This window comes from Cajanus cajan, chromosome 11, assembly GCF_000230855.2.
Source record: "Cajanus cajan strain Asha chromosome 11, NIPB_CcT2T_4, whole genome shotgun sequence".
In the NCBI taxonomy this organism is placed as follows: Eukaryota; Viridiplantae; Streptophyta; class Magnoliopsida; order Fabales; family Fabaceae; genus Cajanus; species Cajanus cajan.
Genome location: NC_138527.1, coordinates 32,946,536 through 32,971,942, shown reverse-complemented (window position 1 = coordinate 32,971,942; position 25,407 = coordinate 32,946,536). Strand labels below are relative to the sequence as shown.

Sequence of the window (25,407 nt, the reverse complement as noted above, 5' to 3'; positions counted from 1 at the left end):
GGAAAGCTAAATTACCTTCGTATAAATTAGAGTATATGGCGCCCTAATTTGAGCTGTACTGACTCGCAGACGGAGTGCACCATCGCCGGATTTGTTAGTGTCGTCATGGCTTCACTTGTCCGCATGGCTCGGAGCCTTTTTTCGTCTTCCTTTCATTCCCATCTGTTGAAAGACTGTCCTTTCGCTCCACCAGCGACCAAGACCATACAGAATGCCGAGTCGCAATCATTGTCAATTGTCGAGAACAATATCACCCAGCAAACTATGAGCAAACCTGAAAGCGAATCGTCTTCATCGTCTGTGATAAAAAGTTACAAGTTCAGGCACGGGAGAACGCCTATTAAGAAGGGTTATGAGGCCAACGCGATGCACAATACAGCGGTCGACCTTGCATTGAATTCTGTAGTCAAAGTTTTCACTGTTTCGTGCAGTCCCAACTACTTACTTCCTTGGCAGAACAAATCCCAGCGGGAAACAACGGGCTCTGGTTAGTTTATTTTACTTAAAAGTTTTTTCGGACTGGATTGTTCGCGTCAAACTAACCCCGATAATTTTCAACTTCTAAGTTTGATATTCATTTATAGAGAGCATTACCTTTGAAAGATCTTGATCTTGAATGATTATTTACAATACGTTCAAAGGATGTTTGTTCAAATGATTGAAAATAAATATGCATATTGATTCTGTTTCCTCTTCAAATGAATGTTAAAATGATTGAGAATAAATATGCATATTAACTCAGTTTCATCCGTCAGTTGTAGCCAATTTATAGTTGGAGAGGAGTCTTAAATTTGAAGATTGAATCTCATTCAATGCAAAATTGAATGCATTTCATGTTGTGCTGGAAAATGGAGCAGAAATCTGCTTTGTCAGGATCATTTTGTACTTTAGCTGCGCAATAGGTGCTGATTTCCATTCATATGATAGGAGCACTGACTTTTTCTAAACACAGACGTCCTATTTGCTTCTGCTTTTGTCTCAATCATGCTAACCGAGACTGTTATTCGATCAGAAATGGATTTCCTCCCCTGCGTGTCTTTTTTGAGTTAGACGAATAATATCCCAAAGCTTGTTTAGATGTGCTTGCTAATCTTTAAATCTTCACTCTTGTAGAACGAAATCCTTCTGAGTTCTGACCAGATGAAGCATCGTCCGACTAAGCTTATGAGCCAACAAATGATGTGCATCATTCTTTACCAAAAGTCAGTTGACGTATTCAATCTATTTGTTATAGGACACTTAGAGATATAATTAGCTCAATGAAGCAAATCTTATTAACGTTTGCTTGTCATTAAAACTTAAGGTCGGATCTCTTAGACTTAACAATAAGCATCATGTTTGTCCTACTAAGGAATATTTTCTAAATTTGGTTTGAAGGCTTTCAAATGCAGGACATAATTGTGGCAGTGGTGCAAGTTGTAGTTCATGCAGTCCTTTTGTGCATTTTTTTCTATTACTATGTTATTGGTACGAAATATATACTGATTATGTAGATGACTATTCTCCATTAGAGAATTTGGCTTGACACTTTTAGTGGGGCCTCTCTCCTAACCACCTTTAGTATGCATTTTTTTTACCCATAAGATGGTAGATAGGAGATGTTGGGGATCCTCAAACCAAGCACCACCTTTAGTATGCATTTGATTGAAGTAGAGTGCTCTCATGTTTAATGTTACTTATTTGTCTCTGACCTTGCAATGGGATTCATAAGATTGTGCAATGGTCTCCCTTTGACATTCCACTAATGGTTGAGTCATGGGTGTTGCCATTTTAAACATGCTTAGAGATTCAACAGCTTTGCTGCATTGTAATTTTTCTTTGCTTTTTGTTTGATTTTTAATTCTTCTTTTGGCCTAAGCTTTCATCATCTGTTTTAAAATCATTTTTTACTACAAAAAAGAAAAGGAAAACAACTTAGTATTTCTTAGACATCAATGAGTCGGTGATGATTATCTATGAGAATTTGGAATTGCATTATGTATTTGCCCTTCTGCAAAATCAGTATCTTCATTTTGAAAGAAAGAACCTTTCTTGAAATATAAACCTTGTTGCTTTAAATGTTCCCAATGATGTACTCCATATATTATTCCATGATTTATTTTTATCAATCCTGTGCTTGCATGTTTTTAATATTCTCAATTTGGTCCTGTAAAGCTTTGATGTATATGACTGAACTAACTAAGATAAAATAAAAAATTATGAAAACTGTTGGAAATAGGAATATTTTAGGAGATTGGAACTCCTTTAATGTTTATTTTTCTAGGTTGCCTGGATACTTGGTATAGCTAAGTTCAATGCATCATAGGAAGTAATGGTATCTTAGTTGTTCTCTTGTAAATTGTTTTGGCATTAATTATCTTTGTAATTCTCTTGTATATAAATAAACCCATTCTGCTGGGTGGAATTATCACTCAAGCATATTCAGAAAATGAGATCTTCCTCTCTCTCTCTTTCTCTCTCTCTCTGTCTCTCTTTTTAAATTTTTTTATTATCAAAAACTATTGATAAAATTAGACTAAATGGCTAAACTGATAAAATACATATATTCTGAGGACTAAAATGGTAATTTTCTGTAAACTTGTGAAGCATTTATTCCCTTGGCTATGCTGTCCTAGTTGTTTACTTTTATGCCTTTTACTTTCTCTAAAAAAAATTTATGATGGTGATGCAGGGTTTGTAATTCTGGGTAGAAAGATTCTTACAAATGCTCATGTGGTAGCTGATCATTCTTTTGTACTTGTAAGGAAGCATGGCTGTCCCACCAAATATAGAGCAGAAGTCAAAGCTGTTGGTCATGAATGTGACTTAGCTATATTGGTTATTGAGAATGAAGAGTTTTGGGATGGTATGATTCCCTTGGAGCTTGGAGATGTCCCATTTCTACAAGAAGCTGTTGCTGTTGTGGGATATCCTCAAGGTAGTAATAGAGTATGGATTAATTTGTGTTGCGTAAACAATTATATATTACTGGGCATGAAATAAAAGAATCTACCACAAAAGAAAGATAATACATCTTCATGAATGAATATTAACAAGTAAAATTATAATAATTGTTGGAAAGCCGCCTTAATTGCAATCACCCCTAGCCCACTTAGCTGTGGTCTCTTTGGGGGCTGCCTTAGTTGCAGCCTCAAGGGTGGTGATTTAGTCCCACATCAATTAAAGATATGGCTAAAACAGAGCGTATAAAACTTAGATCATCTTTACAAGTTAGTTTTGTGGGATTGAATTAGGTTACTTAAGATTTGAATATGGTCGTAAAATCAATGAGAAATCTCAGCTGATGCACTTTATATATATGTATATGTATGAGAGAGACAAAAAGTACAATCAAAGGGGCATAATCAAAAAAAGGCTCCTGCCTATGACTTCTGACCAAAAGTAAAAAAATACAACTAAAACAACTTTATATAGTTGTACTACATAACAAATAACAAAATATTATTTTAACACTCCTCCTCTAGTTGGAGCATATAAATTGTATGCACCAAACTTGGAACATATAAACTAAATTCTAGGTCCTCTTAAGGACTTAGTTAGAATGTATGTAATGTAAGCTGGTCATTAGTGTTGACAAACTCGGTACTAAGGTCCTTGGATAGTAGCTTCTCCCTAACAAAATGACAATCAATTTCTATGTGTTTAGTTATCCCATGAAACACTAGATTGGAGGCAATATGAAGGGTTTCCTGGTTGTCACAGTATAACATCATCTGCTCAACTTCACAAATTCTCAATTCTTGAAGGAGCTATTTAATCCACACAAGTTCCCAAGTATCCAAAGCCATGGATTTATAATCAGCCTTTGCATTGGACTGGACAACAACACTTTGTTTCTTGCTCTTCTAAGTAGGGATGGCAAATATACCCGTACCCGCGGGTAATACTCGAACCCGTCCTGACTTTGACGGAGAATACCCGGTTTGACCGGGTACGGGTACAGGTAAAACCCGATATATTAAATCGGGTACGGGTACGGGTATGTACTTACCCGCCCCGTACCCGTACCCGTCTCCGTTCTCATTTTTAATTTAATACTCACTTTCAATTTAATTATATTAAAAAAATTTAATATTTTTTTATGTGTGATTATTTATTATAATATGAGATAAAAAAATAACCTAATTATAATTATAATATAATAAAAAAATCATTTAAAAAAATCATTTAAAAAAATCATTTTTTTTTACAAAAAATAAAAAATAAAAAAATTGACGAGTACGGGTACGGGTATACCCGATACCCGACGGGGACGAGGATGGGGATGAAAATCTATACTCGACGGGTATGGGGACGAGGACGGGGATGGGGATGGGTTTAACTTGCAGGGACGGGGACGGGTATCATGAAACCCGTACCCGACCCGTCCCGTTGCCATCCCTACTTCTAAGAGATAATCCTCCGATGAGGCTTATATGGACCAGTTGGATTTTAAAAATGCATTTTTAAAATGTGAATTGCACGAAGAGGCTTATATGGACTAACCCTCAACTTTACTACTTCTGGTGACTCTCACCTTGTATATCACCTTCGTCATTCTATTTATGGCCTGAAGCAATCTTCTCATGCTTGGTTTGGTTGCTTCAGCTCAACCTTAATTGTATTCGTTATAACTCAATGTGAGGTTGGTCACTCTGTTTTCTTCCTTCACTCCTTACCTGGTCTTTGCACTTATTTAAGTGTATATATTGATGACATTGTCATTACTGGTGATGACTCCAATGGTATTGTCACCTCAAATCTCACCTTCAGTGCCAATTTTAGATGAAAGACCTCGACCTTTTGAAATATTTTTTGGGAATCAAGGTTGCTCAATCCACTTTGCTATTTCCATGTTCTAGCAAAACTATGCTTTAGACATTCTCACTAAGTCTAGTATGTTTGATTGTTGCCCTAGTGATACTCCAATGTACTTCAACGTCAGGCTTCTTTCAGGTCAGGGGAAGCCATTGGATGACCGGAAAGATATCGTAGACTTATTGGAAAACTCAATTATCTAATTGTGACTAGGTCAAACATCATATTCCCAGTAACTGTGGTAAGCCAATTTATCAACGATCCTCGTAATAGCCATTGGATTGCAGTCATGAGGATCCTCAGATATATCAAGAAGGCATTGGGTTATGGACTCCTATATGAGGACAAAGACAATTCCAAAATTGTCTGTTACTCTAATGTTGATTAGGCAGGATCACCCCATCATATAGAAGGTCTACCTTTAACTATTGTGTTTTAATTGGAGGTAACTTGATTTCATGGAGAAGCAAGAAGCAAAATATGGTAGCAGCTACGAGTGAAATTACATGACTACAACAACTTCTCAAGCAACTCCAAATTGGAGAGAATTAGGAAACTAAACTCATCTGTGATAATTAAGCTGCTCATCACATTGCCTCCAATTTGGTCTATCACGAACGAACTAAGCACATAGAAATAGATTGTCATTTTGTAAGAGAGAAAGTGCTCTCAAGAGAGATCACAACTGAGTTCGTCCACTCTAGTGACCAGTTAGCATATTTGTTCACAAAAGTCACTTTAAGGACCTCGGGTTGATTTTGACAAGCTTGGTGCATATGATATATATGCTCTAACTTGAGGGGGAGTGTTAAGAAATGGTGGAGATCACTAATCATATCGTATCGCATAAATCCTTATTTTCATTATAAATAAGTTATGTGAGCTGAAGATTTACACACAATTCCTAAATCACACAATCACATATCGACTAGTGATATGGCTTAAATAGATCTTATAATGTTTGGACATTCTCACCTTACAAGCTCATTTTGTAAACCAGGGTTAGGCCTATGTCCAAATTCTAAAAGAGAAACTCCATTGATGTCAAGGGGAAGATGGAACTACAGCCAATACTAGAGCCAACAAATACATATAAGAAAGAACTACAGCCAACAAATCTACAACATACATTATTATGGATCCTATTATATACAATTGTCTAAGGTTCTAAGCAAAAGAGTTCACCTAAGAGATGGTTTAGACTTTCAGATGGATTTACACCAGTTTGTCAAGAAGAAACCCCTAATGGTTTGGGAAATGCATAGAAACTAAAAAAAGATTCAAAATAAAACCGCTAAAACATGAAAACTGAAAAGAATCAAAATTCAAATCCATCTGTTTGGTTTGGATCAAAGGAGAGATAGAATCGAGTGAAATAGTTAGCAACTCTAATTCACTAGTGTTGTAAATATCCTAGATATTTAGAAGATCTTGAATATCTCTAAATATCTTTAGATGTTGGTTTCCCTACTTTATTATTTTGTTTTCTTATTTCTTTATTATTTTTATTTCCTTATTTAAGCATAGACATTTACTCTATAAATATGATATTAGAGAATGTACGAAATACACAATTAATATACCATTTCTTTTTTAACTTGCTATCAAATCTCTTGATCTTGCGAGTTTTATTTCCACTGCTCAATACTAGCGTATCTTTTGCTGCTCAATATTTATGTATTGTCCATCACTATAATTGCCTATGGCATCGTCGGTTGTCGAATCAAGAGGTGCAACTTTCCTTTGCCTGTCAGACATAAATAAAAAAGGTTGTATGCATGTCACTATTCCCTATTGCACTGTTCACATGGTGCTGTTCACTGCACACTGTTCACATGGTATTGTTCACTAGGATTTTTTAACAGTCACTAAGGAGGAAGTAAATTGTTTCCAAACCCTCCTTGATTGCATGAGTAAGTCATCTGATTCCTATGTCTTGACCATGAAGGGTAATAGTTCCTTTAATATTTCTGGTTCTGTTTCTCAAAGCATATGGGTTCTTGATTCTGAAGCAATAGCCCGCATGACCCATTCCCTACACACTTTACAACATACACTAAAGCATCTAACAAACAACTTATTACAGTTGCTAATGGAGATCGTGTTCTTATTGTTGGATCAGGCAACATCAAACTGCAATCATCTCTATCCCTACACAATGTTCTTCATGTCCCTAAATTAGCTAATAATCTCATTTCTATACATTGGCTTACTCAAGATTTAAATTGTTCAATAACTTTTTTTCCATTTTCATTGTGTCTTTCAGGACCTTGCCTTGGGAAAGACAATTTTAATTGCTGAGTTTCGATCCATTTTCAGATCCTGTACCTGTAATAAAACAGAATGGAGATAATCAGTCCCACAAGACTAATATCCCTCTTAGCAAACTTCCTAGATAATCTTATCTATTATTAACTTCGTAGATAATCCTTACTTTAATTTAAAAAGATAAAACATAAATAATTATCAACTTCCAAACCTTGGGCCCGCAATCTTGTCTTACTAATTGGGCTCTATCAAATACACAATTAATATACAGTTTCTTTTTTAACTACTAGTTTCTTTATCATTCTGCTTCCTAAGTTGAAAATCTCAAGAAATATTTGTGGAACTAAAATAGAAAAAAAAAATATTTCAATTGAGAATGATTCAAATAAAAGAGCCAATAGAAATGAAGTAAAGTCTCTAAGGAAGGAATACCCCACACTGAAATGCCTGCCCAACTTGATCTGTGGAAATTAATGGTCTAAAATAAGGTTTTCCTTGAGAAATAAACTTCCAAGGACTTAGATGAGTTGCAATGATTGTTGGCTTACATAGAGAAACTGAAGGGTTCTTTCCAGTCAATGTTTCCATCTTGTTTGCTTGACCTTTTTTTTTTTTTTTTTTTTTTTTTTACTTTTTTAGGAGTGGGGAGGTTCTGTGAAGGTTTCTTATCCTCATTTGTAGTTTTCTTTCTTTTGAAAAACTCTTTTCTCCCAAAAAGAAAAATAATAAGCTTTCAGGCAAGGCAAGTGTCATTACTGCAAAGTTATACGAGGCCTACGTTCCATGGGGATCTGTGAACACTTGTTGCAGAAATGACTGTACATTTGAATTAAATAATGAACATAGGTGTTTGTTTGCAGGTGGTGACAACATTTCAGTCACTAAAGGAGTTGTTTCCAGGGTTGAACCTACACAATATGTCCATGGTGCTTCACAGCTGATGGCAATACAGATTGATGCAGCCATAAATCCAGGGAACAGTGGTGGCCCTGCAATTATGAGCAATAAGGTTGCAGGAGTAGCATTCCAAAATCTTTCAGGTGCTGAGAATATAGGGTAAGTCTGACTTTCTTTGCCTTTATTATTCTTGAATTCAAAGCTTAAGATTTATTAAACCCTTAATATCCCAGCTATTTTTATAATTTCATTTCATATATACTAGTATAGTTCACAAATAAGTTTATTAACGAGAAGAAACAAAATAAAAAACTAAACCATGAAGCAAATGATATAGTATTCATAACAAAATTCACGTGGTTGAATGAATTGTAAAAGAATACTTGCCAATGAAAAATTTATGTGAATATTCACGTGAATGACCGCACATGTACAAAATGAGTGGAGAAACCCATGCAAACAGATGGGGAAAAATCATGCAAATGGTCAAGAAAAAAATTAAAAAAATGGGTGGGAAAATATTAATCAATGTATTTTTTCACACTATTTTAAATAAGTTTTATTTTATTTTGTTTCATTTCTTATTTGAGATGCATATTGGCAACACTGCAAACTATCATGATCAAGTTGCTAGATCAAGTATACAACCATGCAATCTATCATGAAGCATTATATATTCTGTTTTTCTGATCAAGCTTAAATTTTGCATACTAGATTACTTCCTTTCATATTGGATGTTGCAGTTACATTATACCTGTACCTGTAATAAAGCATTTTATATCTGGTGTAGAAGAAAATGGGAAATATATTGGATTTTGCTCTCTGGGTTTGTCATGCCAGATTACTGAAAATGTGCACCTCAGAAACCATTTTAGCATGCGACCTGACATGACCGGTGTGCTTGTAAGCAAAATTAACCCACTTTCAGATGCATACAAGGTTTTAAAGAAAGATGATATTATACTTTCATTTGATGGCGTGCCTATAGCAAATGATGGGACAGGTGTGTTCTTTCTTTTCTGTTTCCTGGATTTTCTGTATAGATAACCTTTGAGAATTCTCAACCCCAAACATAGCAGCAAATGTCTAAGTTATTTCATTTATGAGTTCCTATCTTGGTTTAATTTTGCGTGTCTGCATTGTAAGCATCAACCTAATTAAACGAAAGGATCAAACGTATAAAACTAGATAAATATATCAGAGAGAAGTGTAATGAACCTACCCCTCCACAAACTTGGGATATGTTTACTTTGATATAATGTTTTCTATTTTTGTTACTTATTCACTTTTAATTACAAAAATGTCACTTTATTTTTTCTATTTTCTATTTTCTAAAAGTTGTATGGGAAACAATGAAAACAAAAAAATAAAGGTGGTAATTGTGTTATTACCACCTTAAGTTATTAGGTGATGGCCATATACAAGGTTTTCTCATTCACATCTGTCATGCACCTCTCACATGAGCCATTTGGACTTGAAGAGTGAATAATGCATATGCTCACCAACTTGTACAAAAAATCAATTTTTTTTATTTATTAAAAGCAAAAAGCCACAAGGATCAAAGTGTAATCTACTTGGTATCATGAATTAACTATGCTTTAAGCTTAAGCTGTTAGATAAATGGTATAGGGATGTTTTTATATTAATTTTATCATTATCAAGCAGCTTCACTAAAAGGGCAACTTAGTTCACAAGGTTTTGACCTTTTATCAGAGAGAGAGAGAGAGAGAGAGAGAGAACAAACAATGAATGTTTCTGTATATTGATTTTTTGTATATATACACTAACAAATGTAACTAACTACAGGCTACACAGGTTATAACAAACTAACAAGATTCTAACTAACTGTTTTCTAACTACTTAAGAGACTTGTAATAAACTGCTCTGTTACAATATTCACACACCCCCACACAAACTCAAGTTGGGTGAGCTAAGGAAGGAAGCTCAAGCACCTTGAGTTTGTTCCTGAGATACAAAAATCGAGTAGAGGAAAAGGGCTTAGTAAAAGTGTCAGCCCATTGATCTTGAGCAGGAATATGTTGAACAAAAATTTGTTTTGCAAGAACCTTCTCTCGGACAATAAATAAATTGATCTCCATATGTTTGGTACGAGCATGCAAGACAGGGTTGTGGGCAAGAGATACAATGCTCAGATTATCACAGTAGATGACAGGAGTGGAAAAGGAGACTTTCAGTTCAGACAATGATGTTTCAACCCACAAGACTTCAACAGTAGCTTGAGCTAAACTTTGATACTAAGCTTCAGTACTAGATCTTGCAACAATAGGTTGTTTGCTAGACCGCCAGGAAATTAAATTTGGAGCAAGAAAGACAGCAGCTCCAGAGGTGGATCTGCGATCTTCGAGATCAGCAGTGCAATCAGCATCACATAATGTTTGGAGAGTGAATGGTTGGTTGGTGAGATTTGGCAGGCTGAATGTGAAGACCATTATGTAAGGTACCCTTGAGGTAGTGAAGAATCCTTTTGACAGCTGTCCAATGAGACTTTAGAGGTTTAGCCATGAATTGACAGGCTTTATTGACAGCAAAACTGATTTCAGGTCTAGTAAGTGTTACATATTGGAGTGCTCCAACCACAGATCTATAAATAGTATCATCTTGCAAGACATCAGAACCATTTTTGGAGAGTTTGCAGTTGGAGACCAAAGGAGAGGATATAGCTTTGGCTTCAAACATATTGGTCTTGTGAAGGAGATCCTGAATGTATTTTCTTTGTGTAAGCAAGACTGAAAGAATTGGAAGATATCAGACTCTGCCCAGAAAATAATCAAGCTTGCCAAGTTGCTTAAGGGAGAAAATTTGACTGGGTTGAGTGATGAGCCTTTGGGTAAGATGAGACGAGCTGCATGTAATAATAATATCATCTACATAAACTAGAAGATAAACGATATTAGTATTTTAATGGTATATAAAAAGGGAAGGGTCACACTTGCTGGCTGTAAAACCAAACTGCAGTAATATGCTCCGTAATCTGTCAAACCACTGCCACATATAGGGCCTTATTCATCTTACAAACCAGTGACGAATCAGGGCTATCAAAGCCAGGTGGTTGCAGCATGTAAATAGTTTCATCAAGAAGGCCATTTAAAATGGCATTGTGAATATCAAGTTGGTGCATGGTCCAATGATTAGTGACACTGACACGAGAGTGATAACAAGACCAATAGTGACAGGTTTAATGACGGGAGAAAATGTCTCATTAAAATTAGATCCAGGTAATTGATGAAACCCTTGGCCACTAATATTGCTTTATATTTATTTATCGTACCATTAGCATTTTCTTTTATACCAAAAACCCATTTGCAGTCAATAGCTTGTCTATTAGGTGGCAAGTAAACAAGAGTCCAAGTGTTGTTTTTAATTAGAGCAGTATACTCTTCCTACATAGCTTCAAACCAATTGGGATCTTTTGGAGCTTGTTTAATAGTTTTAGGCTCAAAGTGAACTAAAAAGAGAGACGGATGTAATTGTTTTTGAGGAATTCCAAACTTAGATCTAGTTTGCATAGGATGAACATTTGAAGGCCCAGTTAGAGCAGATGAAGAATGAGGAGATAAATTAGTTTCAGCAAAAGGTGGTGACCGGTGTACTAGAAGGGTTGGGGATAGTAGGAGGAGACAGAGGGGATTGAGTGACTAAGGATTGACTGATTGTTGGGGAATTTGTAGTTTGATGGGAGGATAATGGAGTGGTTGAACAAGAAAGTTGAGTATTTGAGAATTGTTGAGCAGCAGACACAATAGAAATAGATGCAGATGGCAACGGAGAGTAGCAAGGAGTAGGAGTGGAGGTGGGGTTAGAAAAGAGATCAGGATAGGGAAATCGATATTCATTAGATAACATCTTTAGAGACAAAGTTTTCCTGTAGGAGAAAGGCATATGTACCCTTGTGTGAAGTGGAATAACCAATGAAGTGAAGGAACAAACATTCATGGGATCCGAAAGCAAGTTTATGGGGATTATATGGACGAAGAAGAGGAAAACAGGCTCAACCAAAGGGTTTTAGAGAAGTGTAATCTGGTTCTTTCTTAAAGAGAACAATGTAGGGAATAGAGAAGTTGAAGGAAGTGATAGCGAGTCTATTAATGAGATAAACAACAGTAATAAAGGCATAATCTCAAAACTTTGGGGCTCTGCGATATCTCGCTATTACTCACCCAAAACTAAGTTTTGTTATAAATAAAGTTTGTTAATTCATGGCATAACCCTTGGAATCACATTGGGCTGCAATGAAACATTCTTAGATATTTGAAAGGCATTCTTTATTGTGGTTTGTAGTTTTATTCAGCTTCTCCAAAAGAACCTGTCTCAAAGCCTTTTATGATGCCTACAGGGCAGCAAATCCAAATGATAGACATTCTGTCTTAGGATCTCCCATTTATCTTGGACCTAATATCATCTCTTGGTGGTCTCGAAAAAATCAAGTCGTTGCTTGATCCAACATTGAAGTTGAATCTCAAAGTCTTGCTCAAGCTACTGCTAACTTACTTTGGATATAAACTGTACAAAAAGAATTGGGCATTGCTCATAGCTCACTAACAATGTTTTTGGGACAATTTAAGTGCTTTTTTTTTTGGCACACAATTCAGTTCTTCATGTCCACACAAAACATTGGGAGATTGATTTTTTTTTTGATTGAGATAAGGTTCTGGCAAAGCAACTTGTACTACATATTCCTACTTAAGATTAGTGAGCAGATTCTCTTACCAAGTATGGACACATCTACAGAACATCATGGTGGCGTGTATAACACATTTCGGACACAACCTTTGTTAGACATGCCTTGACACTTGTCCAACTTCTCTCCACCTTATCATAATTGAAAAAATATTACTTTTACTTTTTAATTTGGATATCTCTTTGACACAACTTTAATATCTTTTCAACACGACTTGGACACAAATTAAGAGAGTAAGTCGACACCTACTCTTAGCTACACACTTATCTGACACTTCTATTATAAAAAAATTAAAAAGTCAACTTATTTATAAATATTGCAAAGCTAATAACATTTTTTTAACTTTTGTAAGGCTCATTTTTATTAGAATTACTAGTTTCTTTAACTTTTGAGAGATATGATTCATCTTCTAAGAGTCATTATCTTATAAAAATTGTAAAACTTATATATGTGTGTGTGTGTCATGTCCTCGTATCTTACATTTTGGACATTAGTCATGTTTCAGTGTTCGTGTTGTGTTCATTGTCCGTATTGAAGTCAGTGCTTCATAGTTTTGATATTTTCAAAAATATTAAAATTCAATTTAAATATATAGATGAATAAATTGAAAGAGATTAAGAAAAGAAATGCTTTCATTGAAGAAAACCTTCTAAAATCACTCATTAAAAAAAATTCCCCCAAAATGCCCTCTTTCAAGATAATTATTCTAATTTATTTATGTGCAAGATTATTCATTACTTTTCATAATTTCTAACACTTTCATGAATTATGCTTTTGGTCTATGATTTTCCATCAAGTTCATTGACATAACATGACATGTATATTGCAGTTCCTTTTCGAAACAGAGAACGAATAACATTTGATCACTTGGTAACTATGAAGAAACCTAATGAAAAAGCAATAGTCAGGGTTCTGCGGGATGGCCAAGAGCATGAGCTTAGTGTCGTTGTCCAACCTGTAAGAAAGAGAATGATTACCTTCAACTTGCTATAGAATAGGATTGTTTGTATGGCTTGTCTCTGGTGTTTTGGTAATTGACATTTTCAGGGAGTTGACATTTTTGACAATGCATGCAGATGGGGCAGCTTTGCTGCATTCTTTATTTGTGTCATGATATGTTTTGCTTTTATCTATTTTATAGGATATGTTGTCTTGTGGTTGTACTTTCCACCCTTTGTATTTAATATATGTTCTCTATGGAGTGGAAACAAGTTGAAATGATTTCTGTCCGTGGTAACTGACTTTATAAATTTTAATTTTATGGAGTAAATGCTAAAGAGATGATTTTCTATGTTTGAAATTGAAAGTGTTAATAGACTACTCATTTGAATTTGTGATTTTTTACTGTTCAAACTTCTATAACCTTTAATTTAATTTCCAGGTTACAGAGTCACTGTCATTTTACTGTTTTATCGTCGTTACATATAATGGATTAAGATCCCCTGCATTTTTTCTTTTAAATAGAAGGGGATCAAAACCCTTAGGGAGCATTTGGTAGGAGAGAAGTTTTCTCATATCCTGGAATCATGATTTCCAAGATTAGTTAAAATTTGTTTTGTTACTCATAGAGGTTCTTGGGAATATTCATATAAGATTCTTGGGAATTAAGTATTTTCAAATAAACTTATGAGATATATTTATTTACTCAAATCTTATTACAAATATGACATTAAACTATTTTAAAAATTTGAAAACTTATAATTAAAATTATTTAAATACATAATTCAACAAAAGAAATAAACAAAGAAAAATGTTGCATAATAAATAAGAAGGATAAAAATATAGTATTTCATTTCATTCAAATAAATAAGTGTTAATAAATACCATTAAAGTGTAGAAACAAAACAGATCTTAATAATATTACTTAAATTGACAAGATCAAGAAATAATGAGATAAAAGAGAGAGAGAATAGAGATATGAGAGGGAGAGAGAGGAAGAGAGGGGGAGTGAGAGTGAGAGTGACAGAGAGAGAGAGAGGGAGAGGGAAACAAAGAGAAATAAAAGGATAGAGACAAAGATTTTCTATTTTAAAAAGAGATATTGTGGCCTTTTTAACATAAAGCATTCCCCTAACTCGGGTAAGTTGAATTCCCATCTCTCCCTTATGGGAATTTTTTGTGAAAAGTGGGATAAAAATGATTTTCGGGAAACTATATTTCTGAGAATCTTTTTTTTTTTTTTTTAAATAGCTACGAAACAAGGGAAATCAAGATTCCTAATTTAAGATTCACATGAAAGTAAAAATATTCCGCATACCAAATATCCCCTTAATTTAGTTTAAATGTTTGATAATTTTAATGTATGATGGAAAAAATGATTTATTTGAACAGTGAGAATGTTAACTGTACAATGCCTGCAGGTTTTCCCCCCTTCAAACTGCAGGGTGATCCATTTCCTACTAATTACAGTTTTGTGTGACCAGTTGGTTCTGGACAATAGTTTTGTTAAATATATTTCTATCAATATTTCAGATCCAACCCTTAGTTCCAGTTCATCAGTTCGATAAACTTCCTAGTTATTACATTTTTGCTGGTCTGGTATTTGTTCAACTCACTCAGCCATACCTTCACGAGTATGGGGAAGACTGGTATAATACTTCACCTCGTCGTTTGTGTGAACGGGCACTGAGGGAATTGCCCAAGAAAGCAAATCAACAACTTGTTATCCTTTCTCAGGTAAACATCTTTTTAACTCTAGTGATGATCTTATATAGCTGTCGTTTGCTATTTCTACCTCTGTTATGTGCTTACCCAATACCGGATTTGTACTGGTGATTGCCAAGATATGACACAGGTCCCCCATGCATTGTGTCTTTCTCAATTGCTAAGGCTTTTTATGTTTCTTAGTTTCTTCTAGGAGGATTATCATCTGCTGTTGTGCTTCATTCCTTTGCTTTTCCTATAATATTTCTTTTCTTAGGATTATAACAGTGTCTACCCTTCTAAAGCTTGTTGACATGATTAACTCCACATGAATTTTACTTGTTTTGCTACACTAAAGAAGGATTGGCATAATGCATATAATGCCTCTGCTGAGAGTATCTTGTTATGCAACACATTAGTTTGTGGCACTGTGAATAATATTTATAATGCACTCAAATGGATAGCACATAACTTGCATCTCCTAATGATTAGATTTACCATGTCAAATTAACTTAAAATTCAACTCGAGTAGAACTAATTTAGACAAAGGAGTAAAGACTGTAGAAAATTATTTGCCCAAGTTCTATGGGGAGACTAAAGTGAACTTTCTCATTTAAAATAACGGTCAAGTTATTATATGGTAGAGATTCCTTACGAGTTGGTTTTAGCGAATGAAAGCAGACATTTGGTTCAAGGGTTGTTCTATTAATGATATCTTGTTATTTTAGGTCCTGATGGATGATATCAATGCCGGATATGAGCGTCTTGCAGAATTACAGGTGCCAACTGGTCTATGGTTAAGTTATTTATTCTTTTAGTAAATCATATAATGGTCACATCACATCATAGTTTCAATTCACTCTTCAAATTTGAGTTCAGGTCTAACTTAATCCCAAAACCTAGTTTATAAATATGGGATCTCCAAAATTCACTATACTAGAGATGCAATGGCCACCCCGTAGCTAATTCTTACTAAAATATGGCTTAGAAATTACTTAACATAGAGCTATCCTTTAAAGACAAAATGCCTTGGCAAAATCAGTTCTTGAACGTGACAGATTTTTATTTTATTTTAAGTAGATATTGAAAACTAACAGCCTATCACTTCAATGATCATCAGAGTTATATATATATATAGAAAGTCTAGTTTTTCAAATGTTTGCCCATGAGCACATGTTAAAAAACATTAAATGTTTCTAATTATTTAATAAATAAATAAAATGACGTGTTTTCAATATAATACTTCTTTCTGTCCTTATTTATATAAGAAATAAATGTGTACTCTTTTTTGTCCTAATTATGAGAAATATAGGTTCACTTGTATTAATTGTTAATTTCTTTTTATGGTAATCATTTATGGTAAAATCTATTAATGAGACACTTACTCATCTCTCATGCAAGTGGATGCATATATTTATGTAAAAAAATAGAACATTAATTGTAACCACTACATAAATCATTTAATTCAAAAGGCATTTTTGGAATAAAATTTAAATTTATACTATTAATTTAATATTTTCTCAAATAAAGAAAATAACTCAGACCTGTTTTTTATTAAAAATAATTGTGTACAACAAGAAAAATCATTGATAAATGAAACAAAGTACTTAAAACCAAATGAACTAGTGATACAGGAAGGACCCCAAATATTAGAATGAACTAAGGCAAATAAGGATGACGCTCTTTTATTGACTCAATTGGGAAACAAATTACGAGTGTGTTTCCCTAGTTGACATGATTCACATTGTAGACTAAACAACTTGGAGACTAGGAACCATCTTCTAAGCTTTGGCAAACCAAAATGCCCCAATTGAGCATGAATTGTTAGCGAAGACATGGCTGAGCATGCCTTTGGTGGAGCAAAGAGGTAATAAAGGCCATGAGACACATTCGACGCCAATCGTTTGTCCAAAACTCTGTTTTTGTAAGGTAACAGAATCTTTAGTAAATGTAATGAGACAAACATGGGTTTGGGTAAGGCAATGGACAAAAAGTAGGTTGAAAGGACAATTGGGTACATACAGAACAAATTCAATTGTTAGAGACGGAATGGGATGTGTATGCAAATGCCTTGTTTTGCTTGAAGTGCATCTCGTTGTCAGAGCACTCAAACAACTGTCTCTCTCTCTCTCTTTGATCTTTTGTTCACCAGTTCTTTCTATATCTTTTCAAGGACCTCCACCTAGTTCTTAGCCTAACAATCTATATCATGTCTCCCTTTATTTGGCCTATATCTCCATTATGTTTTGATTGTATTTCCGTTATCATCCTCATTTGATGGTTTCACGTATATCAAGCCTATTGTATCCTTCCTTATCAAATAGTGGGTTGTTATTTCTTTATTTTTATCTAATGTTTGTTACACCATAACAATAGATTAGTTTTTTTACCTATCATGAGCTCGGTCGACCTACGGATGATAAGTCTAAGTTGGTTGGCTTGTATAACGAAAACTAATCGGTTGATCAAAGACCTACAATAGAACATTAACATTGTAGGGCCATAAACTAGGTAGATTGATACCTACCATAGGTAATAAGTCAGCCACACGCCTATGAGGGAGGTTGGTTGAGAGCCTATGGGGGTACACAACCCCTTAGTCTTGAGTCTATAAGACGAAAAAATTAATATATAAGATGGTGCGGATCAATACTTGCTTTATCTGTTAGGTTGGCCACAAACCTATGAGGGAGGTTGGTCGACAACCTATGAGGGTGCACAACCCTTTAGTCTTGAGTCTATAAGACAAAAGGACTAATAATCGAAGGTTTTTACTTTCTCAACTCATACTACTGCGTTTCTTTCTTCATAAAATGCACGATCTAATTAACTCGATTAGCCAACATTAGATTTTTAGCTCACACGATCATTCAGGATACAATCCTCCCTAAGATTTAAGCAGGAATTTTCAATCTTTTCTACTCTTTGTTTGATGTTAGACAAGGACAAAAACGTCACCTTGAAAGGTGAAGACGCTTGTTGCATCATGTCATTGATAACCCTAGCACATGACTCGAAGGCTGCACCTACTGCATCTGGCATCATTCAAAGGGCACACTTTTAATGTAAGGTTTGGCCATTAAATGAGACCCAAGGCGTTGATTGGGAGATGAAGAGGCATGTGATCCTACGGCTCTCGTATACGGGTTCAATCCAATGGTTCCATGTTATAAATGCTTCATTTCTTTTATTTCCTTGCTATAAATATCAACTTCCCATAGCGGCTTCTTCATTGTTTCCCCATAAAGCTTCACCCACTTTTTTCTCTTTCTTGGTTCTCTATTTGTCACGATCGTGACGATTCAGCAATCGTGTAAGGCAGAAAGGAGGGCAAAGCATGGTGGTTTGAGATTTATCACAGGAATTTGACTTAGAGGTACGCCCCTCGCCCTAGTTGATTCCTTTATATTGTTCTTGTTAGGGGGGGGGGGGGGAGGGGGGAGAGGCAGTGAGTAGTACCTAGAGGTTTGGGAATGACATATGTAGAGTTGTTTCTTTGGGTAAGGGATGATATTCATCGGTCGAAGTTAGAGTATGCTGACTGGAGTGCGGTGCAAAACTTTCGTCCAAATAACATTTTGATGTAAGATGGATTAAAGGAAAACATCATAGCGAACCCTTGCACACTCGACGAACTGATATGCATAGCTCGGTCATCAAGAGAGGAAGATTCACCTTTTTCTACAAAACTTTGGTGACAAAATTTTGTGTACACTTCCCATTATCCGAACTGCTAAAGGCGGTGTTGCGGACTTTGAATGTGGCTCCTACACAACTACACCCAAATAGCTGGGCTTTCATCCAAGCATTCAAGATTCTTTGGGGGCGCTCGATGTGGTCCCTTCTATAGAGAAGTTCTACTTTTTTTGAAAGAAATCAAAGTAAGCTAGTTGGATATCTATTAATGGGTCAATGGTTGCCCCATGATAAGCTTATTCCAATCATCCTACAAGAATTTTAAAACAAAATACTTTCAAGTTCGGGCCCCAATGCATAATTGATCTACTATTCAGGGTTCTCCTTTGTATTGGGGATCAAACCCAAATATTCATAAGGGATTGGACCTCAAAACATTATTGGAAGGAGAGCAAACCAATATTGAAAAAATGAAGATGGGATTTTTTGGTTGGGTCAAGTTGCAGTTGGAGAGCAGGTGTCTAGAACTTCGTAAATACATAGTTATTCACACACTGACCATCGATTATCAAGTGATGTCTCTGTATTCTGATCCCTTTATTTTTCTTATTGAAGAACATATGAGCACTTCATGCTAAGATGGCTCGAATTTTGAAGGAGAAAAAGGTTGTTAAGGTTGCTGACAAAGGCATGAAAGTCAGTGAAGCCGCCTCCAATACCACTGTTATAGGTTCACCAACAGCTAAGAGACCATGACTGGAAACCGAAGGGAACGAGATCATTGTCCTCTTTGAAGGTCATCATATTAAGGGCGATGATAAAGCTCAATCAAAGGAAACTACTAGGGAGACCACTCCACTTCAGGCTATAGGTAGCAGAGTAGCACAATATTCGTTCATAATCAGCCTCTTTGTGGGACAAATCATTCACGCATTCCGAACTAATCAAGAAGTGCATTGCTTGCCCAATTGTTATAAGCATAGTGGAAATAGTTGGGGTGGTCATTATCTATAAAGAGATGGAGGGCTTGGTCAACCGAATGGCCCTTCTATCTTGGGTAGCCAAGAACAAGAGTCGGGTATCAACTCAAGCTTGGAAGAAAGCCAAGAAGGATGCACTATTACTTTAGGATCAAATAGACAAGATGGTTGGTACAATTGTAAATATTGAAAGGGAGAGAAAGGTAGTTGTTGAGGAAAAAGTGTGTTTGGAGATCGAGCTTATAGAGATAAAGACCACATTGGTCACGGAAGAAGGACGAGCAAGTGCATTGGAGACTACAATTGTTGATTGCGAAAAGGAGATCATGGATCTGAAAGCTCAATTGACTGATACCTAGAACCTTTTGACGGCTGCCAAGACCAAGATTGTTGAGAAGTTCGTGGAGGGTTTTGATGTTGCTCGGGAGCAAGTTGAATTCCATCATCTTGGTCTCGACTTAGCACAAATGGACTAGTTTAGGGAAATACTTGATGTTGTTCTAGTCGACCCTTCGTCTTAGACTGTGTTATGTTAAATTGCACTTTCCTATGTTTGATGATCCTTTTGTTGTGCATTTGTGCACATATGTTGATGAAACTGAAGACTTTTGTAATCTTTTTCTAAGTTACGAAGGTAATCGATATACCACCTAAATACCAAGTTAGTGAAATGAGGCACACTATAAAAATTTCTAAGTTACGAAAGTAACCGATGCTATCACCTAAATATTGAGTTGAAAAAATGACATAAATTATGACAATTTTTTGAGCTATGAAGCTAACTTGTCATGTGAAATTTTTTTCAATCATCTCAATATCGAGCTAGTTAACGAAGTCATGAAAAATTTTCTAGTTCACAACCTCAACATGACTCATTGATTGTACAGGGTCGACTATATTCGAGTCGTTTGCAACCTCAACACGACTTAAGGATCGTACTAAAGTCGGTTTGTGTCATTCGCAACCTCAGCACGACTCGTTGATCATACTAGGGTTGGCTCATGTTGTTCACAACCTCAGCACGACTCAAGGATCATGTTAGGGTCGGATAATTGGGGGGAGAATAAAATTCATGTACTAAAATGCCTCCAAGCTTTTATTTAATAAAAATTTGAAATTGCACAACAAAGAATTAAAAGTGTTGATAGTAGAGAAATAACTGACAAAATAATCAAAATTTTGATAGGCTCGAGAATCAAGTGACTAAAGATTAGTTGTAATAATTCCGAAGAGACGCTGAGTTCCATGTTCAAGGAATAGCTCTTTTCAATGTTCCCATGAATATTTTGCATCGAACTCTAATAGTCCCTTCACTGATAAGAATCTAAGTTCAGAAGTTTGTTAGATGTTGGCTAGGATCTTGCATCCTATCAAAAGGATCAACTTTGGAATATTGTAATTGTGTGGAATAGGCGAATGGGTGCCAAAATGTTTCGGCCATGAAGTGGGTCTTGTTACTAGAACACTCAAAATACTCTCACTCTTTCTTGATGATCTTTTCCTCACGAGTTCTATCTACATCTTTCTATGGGGGCCTCCCTCTTGTTCTTAACTTAACTATCTACATTGTGTCTCTATTATGTTCTAATTGTATTTCCATTATCTTTATTTGATGGTTCCACATATATTGGGTTTGTTGTATCCTACTTTATCAAATAGTGGACGGTTATATTTTTATCTTTATCTTATGTTAGTTACACCATAGCAATAGATCGTTCTTTTACCTATCATGAGCTCGATCGGCCTATGGATGATAGTCTAAATCGGTCGGTCAAAGACCTACAGTAGAACATTAACGTTGCAGGCCCTAAACTAGGTATATCAGTACCTGCCTTAGGTCCTAAGTTGGCCACAAGGTTATGAGGGAGATCGGTTGAGAGCCTATGAGGGTACAAGATGCAATATGAGTTGACTTGTTCTCCACTCTACTTGAGTGCGATAAGTTAAAGCCTTATGCCTGATTTGCTGGCATAGAACAATCCATCAAAATTTAATCAATCCTTGATGCCGTTGATCTCTAACCGAAAGCATTGACAACTATAGCAGAATCTGAGACAACCACATGAATAAACTTCTGTTGAATAAGCAGTTGGATTCCCCACCTTAAAGCCAATGATTCAGCAACTTCAGTCACTACACTCGAGTGGACCAGGTAACAATCAGAGAAAATTGGTTTTCCCTTGTGATCAAAAGGATGCTACCTAGGCTTGTACCTTAATTTCTGAATCATTAATCGTCAATATTCAACTTTAATTAGGCCTGTGTGTGAGCATCCCAGTGTGGGGAATATCTATTTACTGGCTCCATTGGTGATGAATCGGTGATTTACCAAGCATCCTTGTTCCCATCAAGCGTAGGTAGCTCTATGTGGACTTCTTGAGTTCCAAATTAAAAGCAGTCTTCTTTTCCTTTTTGGGTCTGAAAATGGCTCTCCCTAACCGGTAGAAGATTGGTATTAGGAGCCATAGGACTGCCCTTGAGTTTAGCATTCATCAATCAGGTTTCTTTTAAAATGTCCTTGCGTACTTTCTTTGATAGATCACAATACCATTCTTGAATTGTGCCACCTCTATCCTCAAAATGTAATGGAGTTTGCCGAGATCTTTTGTTTGAAAATGATGATAAAGGTGCTGCTTTACTTGTGTGATTCCATGGTGATCACTTCCCAGTAATGATAATGTTGTCGACATACTCAATTGAGTAAATACATCTTGCAACAGAATGACGATGGAAAATTAAGTGGTCAGCTTAGTCATTGAAAAATGTGTTATCATATAAAGACAACAAACTATGCCAGAAGCCCGACTGCCAAATCCGGAAAGTTGTTCCATCTAAACACGAATGATAGTGACCTCTTGGACATTAGATACCATGTTGAAAAAAAAAAAAAAGCGAGAGAACATTGGAGAGATCTGTATATATTTAAATTGCCCCGTAAGAGATATTATATATTGTCATAAATGCAAATTTTTAAAGATATTCCTAAGTATCAAAATAATTACATAAAGACAATTCTTAATTATCCTATTTACTTGAGGGAAGCTTTCAGATTTTCCTTTCCAGAGAGGGCCAAAGCTAAGATCAATGGCTTGAGACAAGATTCCTAAAGGGAAAGCGGCTTATGCATTTCTGAGTTTTAAAAAGAACTTTAAAAAATTCGAATCTTGCTAGCTTACCGGAGTGGGATATCCGTTACTTGTCTCAGGTGCAGATGAAGAATTTTTCTCGAGTTAGGGGTTTGGATTCAATTCCTTCTTTCTTCTTTCCCGGCAAAGGTTGCAGCAGTTAGAAATGAGTTTAAATTAGATGGTGAGGATGCGGAATAAACTAACCAGAAGACATGTAACCTTTTCTTCATTTTCTCTTTTTTTTTTCATCCAACGGGAAATTTCGAAAGCAATGAGCTCGTCATTTAGGATAAGTTTGTCTTGAACAAAAGCATCGAATGTCATCAATGTTATCATGAAGGACTAAGAGTTACTTGGGATTGAGTCTCAAATGCTTTGGATGAATTGGCCTTCTCACTTTTATAATAAGGACTAAGAATTACTAGTTCTATAAATATTTTGATCATTGTTACAAGTTAATACTGTTCACTCAAAATGGATGATCTTTTGATGACTATTTGATTTAATATTTAAATTCTAATACCCAGGTTTTGAAGGTTAATGGAACAGAAATTGACAATCTAGAACACTTACGCCAACTTATTGAAAGCTGTGACACAGAATTCTTGCGAATTGATTTGGACGATGATCGAGTCATTGTCTTGAGCTATGGAATGGCAAAAGTTGCCACTTCAAGAATTTTGAAGCGTCACAGAATACCTTCATCAATATCCGTTGATCTTCTTGATACAGAATAATTACAATTTGAACGGACTTGCTCATGTTGAGATTGTGATGGCTTTTACCTTATATTACTGCATATTTGTGATTGTGTCAGTAAATTTAGTCTTTTAAAATTGTGAAAATTTTACCTGTAGATTTTTTTGATAGTTATTCGTATTCTTTGGCTTCATTGTTAAACTTACCCTACAAGATTAGAACTCTTTAAACGACTGAAAGCACTCGTAATAGGCTTCCATGCAATTTGTAAAACAGAAAATAGATGTTTATGAATAAAAACCGATGGTAAAGCACTAAAGCCAATATTTTCGTTCTGATGCCATGGTAGAAGATAAAATGATAATAACCTCTTCATATGCTCATAAACCTTCGGAAAATAGAGCTGGATCCGAAAAAAAATCGAAAATCTTTGAAAAGATAATGACAATGCAATTAATCAGTTTTATCAGCCTTGTTCACGTATACAATGCAAATGGTCCATCTCCCTCGCAAGTTTTGTGATGATATTGATCACATTTGTAGAAACTTCCTATGGGGTGACTTTGGTGATCACAAAAATATTCATGCTGTCGAATGGGATGAAATTTGTCGCCCTAAAGAAGGAGGTCTCGAGCTGAGAAAAAGGAAAGATGTGAACGATACCTTCATGATAAAGAATTGTTGGAGTATTCTTACGCAACCTGAAAAGCCTTAGGTAAAAGTGGTAAGAGAGAAGTATGGTGGTGGTAAAGAGACTATTCCCTACTTTGCAAAGAAACCCACCATGTCTAATTTGTGGCGTGGGGTTTGTAATGTGTGGCAACTGGTGAAACCTCATTTCTTGGCAGAAAGTTGATGGTCGCAACATTCGCTTTTGGCTTGATTCTTAATTACCCGAATCCTCTGTTATTATCTGTCATGCATATGCCTTTGTTCCCTCGTTGGAACTATCTAAACTTTATTAGAGTATGCCAATGATCAAGGGGATTGGGAGATGGACCATACCTCTCATCTGTTACCGCCAAATATTTGGAGTATGGTGTTGAGTCAAAGTCCTCCAAATATTGAAGCAGGCCAAGATTAGATGGTTTGGGGCCTTACTACGGATGGCTCCTTCTCAGTTAAATATGCATATTCAGTAGTTTCACATCACTCAGGTACTTATCCTTCAAGTAATCATCCATTTCCTTTATTTAAAACTATACGGCATTAGCGAGGCCCAGAAAGAATCAGAGTTCACCTTTGGCGTGTAGCAAGAGATAGCTTGATGACAAATGCTACATAACGAGGCCCAGAAAGAATCAGAGTTCATCTTTGGCGTTTAGCAAGAGATAGCTTGATGACAAATGCTACACATGCTCATAGAGGACTATCCCTTAATGGCATGTGTCCTATTTGTTTAATTGAGTTGGAAGATTCACTACATGCCCTTCGCAACTGTGCATTTGCAAAATCCGTGTGGGTCTAAATTGTTGATCCCTGATTACTAGAATCTAGAAGGGGATTGAATAGATTCTATTCCAAGATGATTCTAATTTTAAAATTTCTTAATTAAAACCTACCAAGCTAGATATCCAAAACTCAACATTTACTCAACTTGATTTAACAAATTATACCAGATTACACGATACAATACCAAAATATTAGAATATCAGTGTTA

At 35.6% G+C, this 25,407-nt stretch overlaps 1 protein-coding gene across 3 annotated transcripts; it reads left to right on the top strand.

The window, feature by feature from the left end:
• DEG10 (DegP protease 10) lies at window positions 1–23,927 on the top strand. Of its 3 annotated transcripts, none has more exons than XM_083066981.1 (8): window positions 1–487; window positions 2,672–2,917; window positions 7,926–8,121; window positions 8,706–8,965; window positions 13,491–13,618; window positions 15,134–15,337; window positions 16,033–16,083; window positions 20,808–22,823. In XM_083066981.1, the coding sequence occupies exons 1-8, from the start codon at window positions 106–108 to the stop codon at window positions 20,901–20,903; spliced, it is 1,563 nt and encodes a 520-aa protein (XP_082923107.1). In that variant the 5' UTR covers window positions 1–105; the 3' UTR covers window positions 20,904–22,823. The 3 variants fall into 3 exon arrangements, with proteins under 3 accessions (XP_082923107.1, XP_082923108.1, XP_020216973.2); XM_083066982.1 differs by lacking the exon at window positions 20,808–22,823 and adding an exon at window positions 17,055–17,419 and having other exon boundaries at window positions 2–487; XM_020361384.3 differs by lacking the exon at window positions 20,808–22,823 and adding an exon at window positions 23,576–23,927 and having other exon boundaries at window positions 5–487.
• Window positions 23,928–25,407: the final 1,480 nt, after the last annotated feature.